Consider the following 16,836-nt stretch of genomic DNA (forward strand, 5'->3'; position numbering starts at 1 on the left):
CAGGACACTGAGAATCAAATCAGCAATTAGAAACATGAGGAAACAAAAAACACCCAACCAGAAAAGCAAAAAGAAAAAAGAATCCAGAAATATGAAAATAGTATAAGGAGCCTCTGGGACAACTTCAAGAGGCCCAACATTCCTATTATTGGGGTACCAGAAGGGGAAGAAAGAGAGCAAGAAATCGAAACCTATTTGAAAAAATAATGACAGAAGACTTCCCCTACCTGGGGAAAGAAATAGACTTACAAGTCCAGGAAGCACAGAGAGTCCCAAACAAGAGGAACCCAAAGAGGCTCACAGCAAGACACATCATAATTAAAATGCCAAAGGTTAAAGACAGAGAATCTTAAAAGTAGCAAGAGAAAGGCAGTTAGTTACCTACAAGGGAGCACCCATACGACTGTCTGCTGATTTCTCAATAGAAAATTTGCAGGCCAGAAGGAAGTGCCTAGAAATATTTAAAGTGATGAAAAACATGGAACTACAACCAAGATTGCTCTACCCAGCAAAGCTATCATTTAGAATTGAAGGTCAGATAAGGAGCTTCACAGATAAGTAAAAGCTAAAGGAGTTCATCACCACCAGACCAGCACTACAGGAAATGTTGAAGGGTCTTCTTTAAGAAGAAGCTAATGAACAAAAGAATCGGTCGAACTAAATAGATCCAGAGACACTGTTGCATGTAACAGATGATCATATTTCAGAGGAAAGAGGGAAGGGGGGGGTGGAGGGTGAGAAGAGATGAACCAAAGAAGTTATATGCATATGTGCATAACCCATGGACACAGACAATAATGGGGTGAAGGCCTGGGGAGGGGGCGGGGGGGCGGTGGAGGGAGTCAATTGGCGGGGAAATATGGGACACCTATGATACTTTCAACAATAAAGATAAATTTTTAAAAGATTAGCATTAGAATATGATGTGCTTTAATAAAATATTATGAATTAAATCTCAGGTATTAATAATACTGAATATATATTTGCTGAATGATTAGGAAAATAAATGAAAGTAGGTAAGGAATCTGACTTTTACAGAACCCTGTAAGTGAGAATCACTTAGTAGTAATGTAATTTTTATGTCAGAAAACTATTGAGGAAACTTAACTATCAAATAGCTATTGGAAAAAAATAATAAATACAAAATTTAAGATTTTGAAGGAATTTTTTATTCAATTGGATTATAAAAACTTTTTTATCAAGTTTGGTACTAATCAGAAGTTCTCATCAATTCTATGTAATAATTTGATTGTATAATCCCTCCAAAAGACATGCAAATATATCAGTCCCTTAGTAAATTTAACACCAATTTACAATAGTTTCAAAATTCAAATTGAGAATATACTAAGATTTAGAGAGAGGTGATTCTGGACTTCCAAATTATGGATGTTTTAAAAACACAGAGCTCATTTGTCCCTAGTTAAATCATTGTTCATCTTCATAATTCCTCTGGTTTCTTATACAGCCCAATTAAAGTTAAATTAGCCTTAAATTTTGAAAAAAAGATAAGCATTGAAAATGTGTAACTAGTCTTAACACATCTTATTTATCAGTGTTTTCATTAACCATAGAATCATATCTCCTCACTCTAAATAAAAAATTAAAAACACAATGAAGGCACTACAAGAGTAATGTGGACACTAAAAATTGGGTACTTTTGTGAAAAATAATTGGTTACAGAGATATAAATTAGAAATTCATTTCATCAGGGTGGTTAGAAGTAAATAGTACCTCAGATGTAAATTGAACAAATAGAAAATAGCCTTGCAAAATAATCACATATTGCTTTAAACAACTCATCCTGTGCAGTCCCAAACTCAAATACTGAAAAAAAAAACCAAAAACAGCCCTTAAATAAGCACTTGCTACTTGTTGAGCATAGTCCTAGGTGCTTTAAAAATAATAAATATATTTGGACCTTATCAAAAAACGACAAGACACTGCTATTCCCATTTTAAAAGATAAAGAAACTTGTTCTTCTGGAGAATTGGAGTAAATTTTACAAGGTCTCACATCTAGTAAGTGGCAGAGCTGAAATTTGAACTCAGGCAATGTGATTTCAGAATCCATGCTCGATACTCATTCATATTGTGCGTTGGGGCCAGATAGTAAAGTTAGCTGAGAGAGGGTAAGAGTTTTAGATACTGTGGCGAACTTGGGCAGACATTAAAAATCAGCATTGCTGTTTTCTATTTAAAACCTCTGTGTGACAAAAAACCCAGAATCATAAACCAAATACCCTGGCTGAGCCTGCTATACAGTCTGTCTTGGACCAGCATTGTATAAACTTCACCATGGGAATCACACGTGTTTTAGCCCACAAATATTAATGACAGCAATCATTAGCAATTATTTTAGCTCTGGAGGAACCATCTGTGTTTCTGAGGCTGTGTGTCAGTCAAAGTTTGTCTGTGGTCTAATATATCTCGACACAGAAAAGTTCATGTAAGAAATACACTTTTGGATATTAGAAAAATAAATTTCACTACCCCTAAGGATCCGATATGTGTCATGATTTTAATAGCGAGAGCTATATAAATAACGATGTTTTCCTTTCTGTTCTGGCTACCAGAAGTCTCCAAGTCAAACTCAATGTTCAGTAATCCCAAATTTACTTTGCTGTATGGCACTATATTAAGCTGTCTTGCTCTCTTTGTTCCTAATAATAAACATTTCCCTAAGTGTGTGGCTTTTTTGCAAGTTGACTCATAAACATTCAAGGTAAGTTTTAGTAGAAACTGCCCCTATCACTCTGGAAAATCCCTGTTCTCACTGGGGCAGGAGGAGAAACACCAAGAGAGGCCGCTTCTCCTTTTGTTCAATAGCACAGTCACACTTTCTCAGAGGAATCCTCAGGAGGGCAAGTTCTCACCTCAGATCTGCACATTGGCTTAATATTATCCAGCCTTTAATTCAGAGAATGACTGAATATAAGTTTCACAGCTGAGGTCTCATTTTACAGAATCAACATCAGAGGACTGCACCCTGCCAAGCCAATCAGTATTCTGAAATAAAGTGGAATAAAACTATTTATCTTCACAATTACTTGCTTTCCTGACATCGACATGAAATAAACTTGATTTTCAAAATGCATTTGGGGAGAACTAAGGATGTAGTGACCATACAGTACAGAGCTGGGGTCCTGGAAGAATTTTATGGAAGGAGGAAAGTGTAACGTGAATGAGGGAGATCACAAAAATAAAAGCATTCTCCTTAGCCTTCCATGTAATGGCTACGTTCTGGAAACAAAATATAACTAAGTTTCATTTCTTTTGTCAGCAGGCTTTTTTCTTTTTAATGTAAAATGCAATCCTCCACAAAAACAAACAAAAAATGGAAAACGCTTCTCCCCAGATCCTATCATGAAGAGAACTCTAATAAAAAAGTTTACATCGTTTCCAGACTATTCATTATTTCCAATTTTGGATCCCACATTTAAAGGATTAACAATTTTCTGAGTACAGGTAAAATTAAAACAAATGAGCTTTAGATTGTTGAACACAGAAGTCCAAATTGTCATTTGAGTTTGAGTTGAGAATATGATTAAACAGTGTTGACAAACTCAAACTTCTACAAAGGTCAGGAGGTCATGTGAGCGAAGAGGGTGTAGTGAGGATTGTAACAAACTGAAAAACACATATCCCGTATCAGTGGTTGCACACAGCGTTTACTATGACTGAGTATCCATTCAGAGTTTATGATGCAATTGGTCCCAAGTGGAACCCAAGCAAACGTGTGTTTTAAAATTAAAGTATTTCTAATGCAAGCGCGTTTCAGGACCCCTGCCCTCTTCCATTTCAGCCCTTGGCTCCTGTAAAAAAAAAAAATGCTGCTAGGAAGGATTACAAGCCTGGTGATGACATTTTCCAGCATTTTAGGAAACCCAGATTTTTGTGTAACAGCTTCTGATTTTCAAATTTCATCAAAAGTTTAAATGTTTTTTAAAACATTATTTTTTACAAAGTACAAAGGCTGAATCCAACCCATAAGTCACGAAGCTGTAGATTTTGAGTTGGACACTATTTTCCCCAAGGAAATATAAAATATTCAAAAGGGAATTTCGCTGTTGAAGAGAATCGCAATGGAGAAAACAAAGAAACAAAAACCCTAAGTTTTGCAATTAGACAACCTAGTTTTAGCTGTATGAAACTGAGTTGTTTAACCTTTTTACTCCTGATCTGGAAAACGCATGTTATAAAATATGGTCTACCTATAAAACACAGGATTTTCATGAAGATTGATTACACAATACCTGGGAACACATATTGTTCAATCAGCTCTGGCTTCAGGCTCAATGTGGAGACTCAGCTGGTTTTTTCAGGTGTGGGCATTTCTCTCTATCTTTTTACTTTCTTATTTTGTGATTCTGGGCTACATTTGTAGGTTATTTTCTCCATGAGACTAGAAATAGACTAGTATAGAGATTCTTTATATCTCCTAATCCCAGAGGGAGAGAGATATTATGTTAAATATCAGGTAAGACATTTAAGATGGTATTATAGGGCACCATCTATTCCTGAGATAATTTTTGTGTTATGGAAGATGGAAAACTCTAATTGGTCAAATGTGGCAGGAAGGAAGCACCACACATTAAGTCCCAATGGGTCCATATTAGGTTTGGGAGAGATTTTTCCAAAAGAAAAATTTACACACTGAAAGCTGTTACTAGATAGCATGTGCCTGTGAGAAAAATAAGAGAGAAAAAAAGATACTTAGTCCCAAGAGTAACTTAAGAAATGGATTTAACTACTGTGTACAGAAAATTACTGTACAGCAAAAAATTACAATTTAATCTATGTCCACTGAGAAAGAGAGAAAAAAACTAGCTAAAAGATTTGGGAAAAAAATAATTTCCAAACATGAGGCATTCATCCTAAATATATTCCAAAACTCTGACAAATATTTTTTAGGTTTTGGGTTAAATACCACACTCTCAGCCTCAAACCCATGTTTTTCTTTTGGAAAAGAGGAAGTGAAAAGGAGTGCTTTGTGGACATAACTGTCTTATTCAAGGCCTATCACCTTCTGAACCATTTTTAATATTATTTACCATTCCCTTCTACATAAATTACACCAGAGCTAGGACATTCACTTTTCTGTTAATTAAAAAAAGATATAGGCATAATTATTCCAAAAGGAAAGGGTTCTGGTCTTTCCCTAGGTCTAGATTAGAAGAGTTGTTATTTCAGAGAAGGTGAGAAATTGTGATCCATGAACAGGTGGCAGAAGCACCTTCTCCCTTCAGGAAAAATAGAAATAAGGGTAGCAAAGGCAACTACAACACTAAATAAGGAACACATTTTAAGGAAACAGCTCTATCTTGTTCCTCCAAGATATATATTAGTGCCTGATTTAGGGAGTGGGGCACTAAGATATTGAGTGAAACAGCTTCTGAGAAAGAAAAACTATCAGAATTTGCATATGAAATGATACTGTATATAGTGGACCCTAAAGATTCTATAAGGAAACTATTGGAACTGATAAATGAATTCAGTAAAGTAGCAGGATACACAATAAATATCCAGAAATCAGTTGCATTTTTTTACACTAATAATCAGCTATCAGGAAAGGAAACTAAGAAAACAATCTCATCCACAGTTGTTTATAAAAACCAAAAACCTAGGAATAGATTTAACCAAGAATGTAAGAGATCTATACTTGTCTGAAGAAAGAAATTAAAGATACAAATAAGTGGAAGCATATACCATGTTCATGGATAGGAAGAATTGACATAATTAAAATGACCATACTTCCCAAAGCAACCTGTAGATTCAATGCAATTCCTATCAAGACGGCAATGGCTGGTGTGGTTGAGTTGGTTGGAGTATCGTCCTCACACCAAAGGGTGGCAGCTTCAATTCCCAGTTGAGGCACATGTTTAAGTTGTGGGTTCAACCCTCAGTTGGGGAGGAGGCCAATTGATGTTTCTCTCTCACATTGATGTTTCTGACCTTATTAAATTATACCTTATTTAATAAGGTATAATTTTCTAGCTGTTCCAAAAGAGATACAATTTGGGAGATATCAGCAAGCAATAGATTAATGGAAGACCCGAGTGAGAAACTAAGGGCAAGTACAGAAAAAAAAAAAATAGTGTTAGTGTCATAAAAATTGTTTTTAAGGAGAGTCATGCTTTTTTGGCTGCTGGGAAAATAACGTTAATAATTTAGCCTGAGTTTAGGAGAAGTGGCCAGGAAATAAAACCAGAGACCACCAGGACAGAGAGGAAAAAATTGACATTTTGTAATTAAAAGAGATTTGTTTTTAGAAAGTGTAGATGAGTTCAACTTGGCTGAACCAAACAATGTATAAAAAGGACCAAGAACATTAACTTATTAATTCATCAGATGCTGGGTTTAGCACTTTATTTTGTATCAATCACTATGTGGCAATATAAAGATGAATACATAGATTTCCTTCCATCTTGGAACTTATAGCCCCTTATGAAGACAGATATAGAGAAGTAAATATAATTTAAAATGGTAAGTTCTATAGTACAGAGCCTACATTGGTAGTATGAGATTAGTAGGAAATGTGACTAACTCTGCCAGAAGATTTAAGACAGACAGTTGTTTGTTTGCTTGATTGTAAATTTGTTTTCAATGGAGGCAACTCTTGAGCTGGGTAGACAAGGGGAGGGGTGGGTACATCAAGTAGAGGTAACAGCAGGTACTAAGGCATGGAAAAGTGGAAGAATGTGAATATTTGAAAAATAATGCAAAGTTCAATATGGAAAAGAGGAAGAGAGATAAACAGGATAATATAATTTGATACTTGAATTGCCAAGGCTTATTCTAAGGAGTTTAATTTTGATTTGGAGATAACAGAATTTTTTAAAAATTAAGCAATGAAGCTTATAAATAGATTTGTATTCTAGAAACAATCCTGACAATAATGTGAAAGTTGAATTGAAAGAGAAGGTAGAGACTGGACTGGAGGTAAAGTAATTGCTAAGAAACTAGCATAAATGTCTGGTTAAGAGGTAATAAGGAATTACAATATTAAGTAAAATTGCGATGGGATAAAAAGATACAAACTGAAGAGATATTTATGTATAATTGTGACCAATCTTATTTGGGGGTAAAAATTCAAACAAGTTGATTATAATATGAGTCCCCAGTTTCTGATTTGAATGTCTTATGAGTTGAGAAGAGCCTTTTAAATATTAATCAAATTTATATGCAAAGTTAGACATAGACGGAGAGAAAATAAATCAGCAAATGAAGGATCAGAACTCTGTACTGAGTCAACTGAGTAACACTGAATAATTAACTCATTTAAGATTAATTTATTTTCCTCATTTATAAAATACAGTCGTTGAAACAGGGTCTTTCACCTCTAAGATCATGGCTCTGATTACTTCCATGTATTAACTTCATATTGTAATGTAACTTTATTCCTCCAAAGGTAGGTCGTTCTACTCTGTAGCATTTTCTTTTGAAAAACCTGACAGGGCTAGCATGAAGTGGGCATAGAAAAGAACCAGAAGTGAAGGGAAAAGAAGAGTGATAACACACAGGAGAAACAGGAGAAGTGCTTGTGGAGCTCACTCTGAAAATTGTGGCATTGTTTGTTCTTACTGGAAGTGAAGTGCATGTACTTCCCCTGACTGAGTTGGCCAGGGCTGAGCTTCAGCCAATGGGATGTTGGCAGTGACTTGAAATATGCTGAGTGGCTGGGCTTACTGTCTTACACTTTTGATATCTCTATGAAAAGAGCTCTGGAAAAGCTGCCTCTTCAACCCAGATCTCAGAGGAAGAAGCACAGCCAGACTCGCAGCCTGAGACAGCCACATGTTACCAGCCTCAATCAGACGACCCTCAGCCAACGCAGCGCAGACCAGTGAGTGAGCCAGGGTTTAGGTATGGTTTGTAATTAGTGTTAATGTGGCCATGGCTAACTGGTAGCAAAGTTTGTGATTTTAAAATAACATATAAATGTTTGGAATAATTTGTACTAGAGATAAAGGCTTAAAGAAAATAATCTATCCATAAGTTTCCCCAACCTCCCTCCCTCCTTTCCCCCCTCTCTTTGTCTCTCTCCCTCTCTCTCACATACACACATAGACACACAGACACACACACACGCACAATCTGCTTGGCTCTTGAAATAATTGTTTTGGACATGTGAAATAATATTCATGCATTAAAAACCTCAAAATACAAACTTAGAGAGAATGTTAGGCCTTATAGCTCGGCTTTTAAAAACATGCCAATCCATTAGTTTCTGTTTGTCTCCCAAGGCAGTGATTTTGAAATATAGGCTGCCATGCCTGCATTTCACCCCTACCTCCATCAAATGATATTAAATAATTATAATCATCTTAGCATAATGCAAATAGCACGTTTTTGTTGTTGTTTAACTTGAGGTCTGCTTTCCACATCTGGAAGTGGAAGTTCACCACATAAGGACACTCATGGCAATGTCCTGAGTAGAGAGAAGCTGTAGAGTATAACAGAGTGTTGAATGAACAGATTCTGTTAGCATCTAAGCTCTGCCACATATCAGCTGTGTTACTTTAAGAAAGTTTTTAACATTTCTGTTACTTTAAGGAAGTTGCCTCATCTGTAAATTAATGATAATATTAAGCTCCTATTTAATAATATTGTGAATTTAAATTAAATAATAAAAATTAAGAGCTCAGGAATAGGCCTACCATAGAGTAAAAACACAATAAATAATAGGTATTATTTTTCCTATTACTATTATTAAAACAAATTCATATTCCTTTCACTGAAGTCTACATTGCCATTTCATGCTCAAATTTTTTAGAATTGAATCTGTGTCTGGGATCCATAGTGGTCAAAATTAATTAAATATTTTGGTAGGTCATGGTGACACTGTGAAGACTCAAACTGGTGGCTTCATAAACCACTGAATGTCACTTTCTTTGCACTAAATCCAATAGTCAGAAGAATTATTTCAGACTCTAAACTACCTCCAGTGATTTCTCAAACTGCTGTGAGATAGAACGATTTATTTTTTTAATTTTTTTTTAATTTTTGTTCAAAATATTACAGATGTCCCTTTTTCTCCCCATTGACCCATTCCGCCACCCCCCCAATCCCCTCCCCAGTCCCTCCCCACACCATTGTCCGTGTCCTTGGGTTGTGCATATACGCATATAAATTCTTTGGTTAATCTCTCCCCCTCCACCCACCTGCCCCCCTCCATCCCTCTGACATTCAGAGATAGAACGACTTTAGAATGGCAAAGTGCCGAAAGGGAAGGAGTTACGTGAATGGTCAGATTTCTGAGGAAATTTTGACACATTTTCTTATATTGATATTGTATTTTCATTTTAGGTTGTCTTAAAATTATATTTTATTTCAAATTGTCTTCCTTTGTATTATTGAAGCTAAACCCAGGGAGTAAGCAGGAACCTTGAATCCAGGCTGTTCACTGTGACCAATCTGTTATTTTTTTACTCGAAAGGAGACATGACTGGCAGCATAAACCTGACAAGTGCAGGAGATTCCCAGTCTTCAGGTAAGAAGCTCGCATAGCACAGGCTCTAGATGTGCTTTGTGATGTAAGCAGATTTACATTTGGTCAGTCCCTGCCATCCACGCTGAATCCTCATTGTCCTGGAGAATTACTGTCCCTGTGCTCTCCATCTCTTCTATCTGTGTCAAATTATTTTCAGCTATCTATCCAAGGTATCTTATAAACTGTCCACACTGTGTGAATAAAAGATAACTGATCTTTGTGCTATTTTAACAGCTTTATTTAGATAAAACTGACATACATTAAAATGCACATATTTAAAGTGTACAATTTATAAATTTTTACACATATGACACATCCATGAAGCCACAAATAGATTCAAGATAATAAACATCAACACCGAAAGTTTCCTCATATATCATTGTAATCTTTTTTTTATTGCCACTTTAGCAAGTCAACTTTGTGTCACTGGTTCATAGATTTGCGTTTTCTGAAATTTTACATAGATGGAATCATACAATATGTACCCATTTTTGTTCAGTTTCTACTACTCAGCATAGTTATTTTAATATTGATCCATGTTTTGTAGATATCAATAGTGCATTTCTTTTTTTATTTTTATTTTTCTGACTAGCATTCCCTCCTATAGATGTACCATAGTCTATTTCCGAATTCACCCATTAATGAACATTTGGGTTGTTTCAGTTTGAGGCTATTACAAATAAAGCTGTTGTAAAAACTTGTGTACCAGCCTTTGTATGACATAGGTTTTTGTTTTTCTTGAGGAAACACCTATGAGTAGAATGGATGAATCGCACAGTAGGGGTATATTTAGTTGTTTTAAGACACATCTACACTGCTTCCCAAAATGTTCATACCATTTTACATTTCTACCAACAATGGATGGGATTTTCAGTTCTTTCATATTTTATCCAACACCCAATGTGGTCAGACATATAATTTTAGTCATTCTAATAGATTTGTAGTGCTTTCTAAATTTGGTTTTAATTCACTTTTTTTATGACTAGTGATGATGAGTATCTTTTTAAGTTCAATTTGCCATCTGTATGTCTTATTTCATGAAGTGTCTGTTGAACTCTTTTGCTCAGATTTTTTTATTGTATTGTTTGTTTTATTATTAAGAATTGACAGTTCTTTATATATTCTGGACACAAGTCCTTTATCAGACATTTGCTTTACAAATATTTTCTCCCAGTCTCTGGTTTGTCTTTTCATTTTGTTAACACTATCTTTTGGAAAGCAGATGTTATTAGTTTTTAGGAAGTCCAATTATTACTTTTTATGGATTATGCTTTTTTGTATTAAACTGAAGAAATCTTTGTTTTATAGTTTTAGTGTTTTAAGCAGTACATTCATTCACTCTGTGTTCCATTTGGAATTAATTGTTGAATATAGGATATGACATGGATCAAAATCTTTTTGCATGTGGATATCCAATTATTCTGGAACCATTTATCAAAATGACTATCTTTTTTGTGTCTTTGCCAAAAATATTGTGTGGGTCTATATCCTTGTCTATTAAATTTTACACAAATACCATGCTGTATGGACAACTGCAGCTTTGTAATAAGTCTTGAAACCAGCTAATGTTTGTCCTCTAACTTAGTTCTCAGTCCTGGCCATTCTAGTTCCTTTGCATTTTCATATAAATTTTATAAACAGTTTGTCAATTTCTACAAAAACAAATAGCATGTTCAGAATGGTGTTTGGGATTGTGATGAACCTATAGATTAATTAATTTGAGTAGAATTGACATCTTAACAATATTGTGTTTTCTGACTTATGAAAACTATCTCTCTCCATTTATGTCTGCAATTCTTTGCAGTAATGTTTTACAATCTTCAGTGTGCAAAGTTTGCATGTCTTTTATCAGATTTATCTATGAGTATTTAATATTTTTATGCCACTGTAAATGGTTCTGTTATATTTAAATTTCCTATTGATAATTGATAATATAGAGAAATATGATTAGTTTGTACACATTGGTCTTGAATCCTACAATATTCTAAATTCACTTATTAGTAATGAAGAACTGATTATTTTTCTATAGGCTATGATACCTCTTCCAATCTTACTGTACAGTCACAAGAACACCTAAGATGGAATGCAAAGCAACTTTGTACCCCTAAAATCATCACCATCATCACCTTCTTTCTGGTGATTCTAACAATTACACTGACCACAACTTTAGCAGGTGAGTTTTCCATTTTCCGAATGTGCTGATGTTAACTCTCCTATAAAATATTTCATCATATGTGTGCCTTTCATTCTTTAGCTCTGGATTAAGGGTTATTTCAGACATCGTTGTTTACAGAGAATAAGCATATATTCCCTCTTCTAAAACATGAGGATAATAGTTATATTAAATATTGTGAGGATAAAAATAACAATGTGTATGAAATTTCCTTCAAAACCAATATTATTTAGTCTTTACAAGGTAAGGAGCTTGTGGTAAAATGTAAATTGCCACACTGCTTCCTTCATCAAGAAAGTATCATTTTGAAGAAATATCAAAAGGACTAAACAGTGTATTTGGTGACTTAGTTAACGATGTATCACACGGTCCTTACCTCACTGTGGACTGAAAGCAAACAGTTTGTGGAAGATTATCTGGTTGTGGACTACCTTGCCCTGAACCATATGTTTTTATGAAAATGGTAGTATTTTTTTCCCTAAGCTGTTCCTAGTTGAGGTCTATGTTTATAAGGACAAAAAATGAGTTAAAGATGCAAAACATAATCTTTCTCTCTGGTTATGCAGCTTAAAATAAAGGGGCCAGATTTTCAAATCCTATTCATAATTCACAGCTAAACATATGGGTTATAAAGAATTGAGCAAGAAAGAAATTGTTGCTATCCTACTAACCACATTTTTTACACAAAATATAGATTCGTTTTAGACTCTCAAAGCAGCAAGCTACATCTGCCCTTTATGATAGTGAACTATGGACATATGTTCTATAAATACTTCAAAATGATTTTAATGAGATGTTTGAAAATATATACATAAGTATATATGATATAGATGTGCATATATAAGTGTGTATATGATTTATATGTGAATATAGGCATTATGAATGTGCACTTAATATATACATGTAGAAAGTAATACATTGAAAGATATATTCTATATACAGTATACATGTATGTGCACATGTGCTTATCTAAATAAGTTTATACAGAATATAAATTATTAATCAACCTAATTCTATGAACTAGGCTTTAAAATATATGGAAATATATGTATATACATAATTATATATGTACACAAGTATATAAATGTATATATGTACATATACTATGTGCATATGTACACACACAAGTATATATGTGTGTCTGTGTGTATACATATATATTTATATAAATCTATATAATGTTATGAGAATGAGTGTGATCACCTAGGAGTACGTATCACTTGATAAGAGAACCAAGTCTTGAATGTGAGCAATAGCTCCTATGTGAGTAGCAGTCATCAAGAATTTCTTTCAACCTGGTAAGAAGACGAATAGAAAAGGCTGGCGGTTGTTCTCATGTAGGGAACAGTGGGAAGCGTGATGCGCGAAGGCCTTCAGACCGAAGAACCACAGCAGTTCGGGGGGATTTCACTCACACGGATAATTGTTTTAAATTCAGGGTTTTTCACCCCTTCACTCCTTAATATGTTATTAAATCATTTTTTTTAGTAGGAAAACACAAATCTCCCACTGAACACAAATCATGCCTGGATGGCTGGATTGGTTATTTAGGAAAGTGCTTCTATTTTTCTGAAAATACGACAACCTGGGCAGCAAGCCGGGACTTCTGCGCTTCCCATGCGGCGACTCTTGCTGTGGTCAGCACCACGAGGCAGCTGGTAAGGCGCTACTTTCGAACTGCACTTGTCTTTCCGAGGTGATAGCTGGTGTGAAGAGCGCGTGCTGGAAGGGGGCATGGTCCCGAAAAGGCCTTGGTGCCCAGCCTAGAGGAGGCCCTATTTCCCACATCAGCTTGGACCACAGCAAGCAGCTCACATCAGTCTCCTACCTGTTTTGTTCACCTACCTGTTTTGTTCACCTATCTATTTTATACCAAATGATAGTTGCCATTTGTGGAACTATATTTTAAAAATAGTAAGTAAAAAGTCATAACAAACCATTTGTCAAAAATACTGGAAAGAATTATAAAATGAGTAGCATAATTTAAAATATCTGGGAACTTTAGGGCACAGAGTGGGTAAATGAAGAACTTAAAAGCATGCAGTACAAACTACCCCCAAACCAGAAATAATAGAATGTCAGGTGGTAAGAGACGGAAAAGTTAAGATCTTAAGGAGCATGAGGATATATTTAACAGTTATTGAACACTTACTCTATGAAGAAAAGACAGAAGAGGGATTGACCCAAGGTGAAATCAATTTTGAAGAACATTTTTATAAAGATTTTAAAATGAGTATATTAGGGTGGATGAAAAATATAAATGAAATTATGAATTTCATTCATTAGAATATAAATCATGAAAATGAAGCGAGAAAAATGGGAAAGTATAAAATCAGTATAAAAACAGAACAAAGAAAATAACTAACTAAAAAGCATTAGGGAAAATATAGAACAAGAGAGCACAACAAAATGATCAGCGAGGATGTGCGAGGGCAAAACTATTCCTCTGCATAGACAGGACTGATCACAGGAAAGGACAAAAGATATACCCACCCTAATGCAAACAGCAGAGATTTTAAAAGCATAAAATATCACAAATAATTTTATGCTAATAAATTTTAAAACTTCGAAGAAATAAAAAATATCTAAACAATTATTCAAGCAATTGTTTAGACAACCTAAAACTGGAGTATGTATACACCAATATATTTCTTAAAAATTAAATGGTAAGCATGCAAAAGTCAAAAAATGTTCTAGTAAACTAAACTGTTCAAAAAAAGACATAGAAACAGTATCGATCCGAATAAAATTTTTTTCCCTAGTATTACTGCAGAAAAATTAGAAATAAATACCTCATTCTGTAATTAAATAAAAAAAAGCATCAATTCAAAAGAATTAATAAAAGGTAAAGAGAAGAAAAAATAAGGAACACAAAATGGATGAATTTAAATATAACAGCAATTGTGATAAAACGTAAATGTTTTTAATTTATCTCTTAAAAGATAAATATATCAGATTGGTTTCAAAAAATCTATCGAAGTCCATTTAGTGCTACTTACACGGACATAGCTAAGCATGTAGACACATATGTGCACCTGTGTGTGCACGCGCACGCGCGCGCACACACACACACACATACACACTAAATTTAGAGACAAAGTGAAAGAAAAAGATATGCCAAGCAACTATCAACCAAATAAAACAAAAAAGTTAGGTTAGTGTTAGTAATGTCAGAAAATACAATGTATCAGATAAGTTATGAACATATATAAAACCTGAATAAACCAATAACTATTCAGTACATTTTACAGCTAACCAAAATTCTCCCATTATAAAAGGCACCAAGCCTAGAATGACTTACTGGCAAATTTGACCAAGTCTTCACAGAACAGATAGTTTTTCTCTTATATAAAATTCTTTTAGAAAAGAGAGAGAAATTACCCAATGCAATTTACTACAGAAGTTGTTACAGAAGTAACACAATCGGTAAACGAACCCATGAACCAGATAAGGACGTCACCACTAAGATTCTTTCTATAAAGAGTTTAATGATTTAGATGAAAGATAATCCAAGAGAATGAGGCATTTGCTATTTACCCTGTAAATGTTCTTTATCAAAGGATTTCCTAAAGAGATATTCTGACCATTCTCAATATTGGATTGGACTGAGCCAAAAACCTGGACAGACCTGGAAGTGGATAGATGGAACCACATACAGTGATTGGTAAGACCTGGGTGTATAATTTACACACCTAAGGCTGGGACTCAGCCTTTCCCACCGTGGGGAGATGAGTTATAGTCCATACACACCATTCTGGAAGCTTTCCTTGTGGTGTGGAATAAAATGAGCCCAGAGAAAATGTGGTAATACAAATTATTATACAAGTTATTTAATACCTTTAATATTCTAAACACAACTCTTCATACAGATCCTTTGACCTTCACAACAACTGTGGGAGGTGAAAATACTTATCTCCATTTTAGATTTTAAAAATTGATGTTCAACGATATTGAATGATAAGAATATCTTGCAACACGTATTTAAAATGTATTTGACAATAAATCCTGCACTTCATCATATAGGTTACATTTTAGGCCAGGCAGGCATATGAATTCAGTTTGCTTTATGTTCAAATATGGTGTTGGGGTTAGAGTAAAAGCACACAGCAGAGGAAATTATTTTTTCTAACTCTTCCAAAAAGTATGCGCTCATTCTGTAGCCTTTTTTTTCTTTTGTGTTTTGTTTCAGGTTTAAGGCGATTGGAATTGGAGAATGTGCCTATTTACACAAAAATGGGATTAGCGGTTCCAGTACCCATTTGGTTAGAAAATGGATTTGCAGCAAACCAGACGCATGTACTACAAGAAGTTAAGACAGACCTAAGATCTTTTACATAAAATACAGCTTTTATTCCTCTTAAAAGAAATGTTATATTAATGTAAAAGTACATAAAAGAAATTCATGTTTAGAAATTTTTATTGCTGTTTCACTCTGAATCTCTAAATTATTTTTTTATTTACTAGATTCTTGGCATTCAAGAAGTATATGCCTCAATATATTTATTTATTTATTTAAATTTTATTATTGTTTAAAATGTTACAGATGTCCCTTTTTCTCCCCAATGACCCGTTCCACCCCGTCCCTTCCCCCTCCCCAGGCCCTCTCCCCACCATTGTCCATGTCCTTGGCTTGTGCATATATGCACATAAATTCTTTGGTTACTCTCTCCCCCTCCACCCACCCGCCCTCCTCCATCCCTCTGACATTCATCAGTCTCATCTATGCTTCCATGTCTCTGGATCTATTTTGTTCTTCAGTTTATTTTGTTCATAAGATTCCACATATGAGTGAGATAATGTGATGTTTGTCTTTCTCTGCCTAGCTTATTTCACTTAGCATAATACTCTCCAGGCCCCTCCGTGCTGCCACAAAGAGTAAGAGATCGATCTCTTTTTACAGCTGCATAGTATTCCATGGTGTAAATGTCTCACAGCTTTTTTATCCACTAATCTCCTGATGGGCGCTTGGGCTGTTTCTAGATATTAGCTATTGTAAATTGTGCTGCTATGAACATAGAGGTTCATAGAGTCTTTGTAATTGGTGTTTTGGATTTCTTAGGATATATTCCTAGAAGTGGGATCACTGGGTCAAATGACAGTTCCAGTTTTAATTTTTTGAGGAAATTCCATACTGTTTTTCATAGTGGCTGTACCAGTCTTTTTATACTTGAATA

At 34.7% G+C, this 16,836-nt stretch overlaps 1 protein-coding gene across 1 annotated transcript; it reads left to right on the plus strand.

The window, feature by feature from the left end:
- Positions 1–7,754: 7,754 nt before the first annotated feature.
- On the plus strand, positions 7,755–15,857 carry LOC308552607 (C-type lectin domain family 2 member F-like; the record flags this gene model as incomplete). The annotated part of the gene is made up of 5 exons (XM_081127822.1): positions 7,755–7,842; positions 9,436–9,489; positions 11,519–11,662; positions 13,154–13,320; positions 15,852–15,857. Exons 1-5 carry the CDS (start codon positions 7,794–7,796, stop codon positions 15,855–15,857), a joined length of 420 nt encoding a protein of 139 aa, XP_080983948.1. The 5' UTR covers positions 7,755–7,793.
- Positions 15,858–16,836: the final 979 nt, after the last annotated feature.

Source organism: Miniopterus schreibersii (genome assembly GCF_964146895.1).
Source record: "Miniopterus schreibersii genome assembly, chromosome: 2".
NCBI lineage: Eukaryota > Metazoa > Chordata > Mammalia > Chiroptera > Miniopteridae > Miniopterus > Miniopterus schreibersii.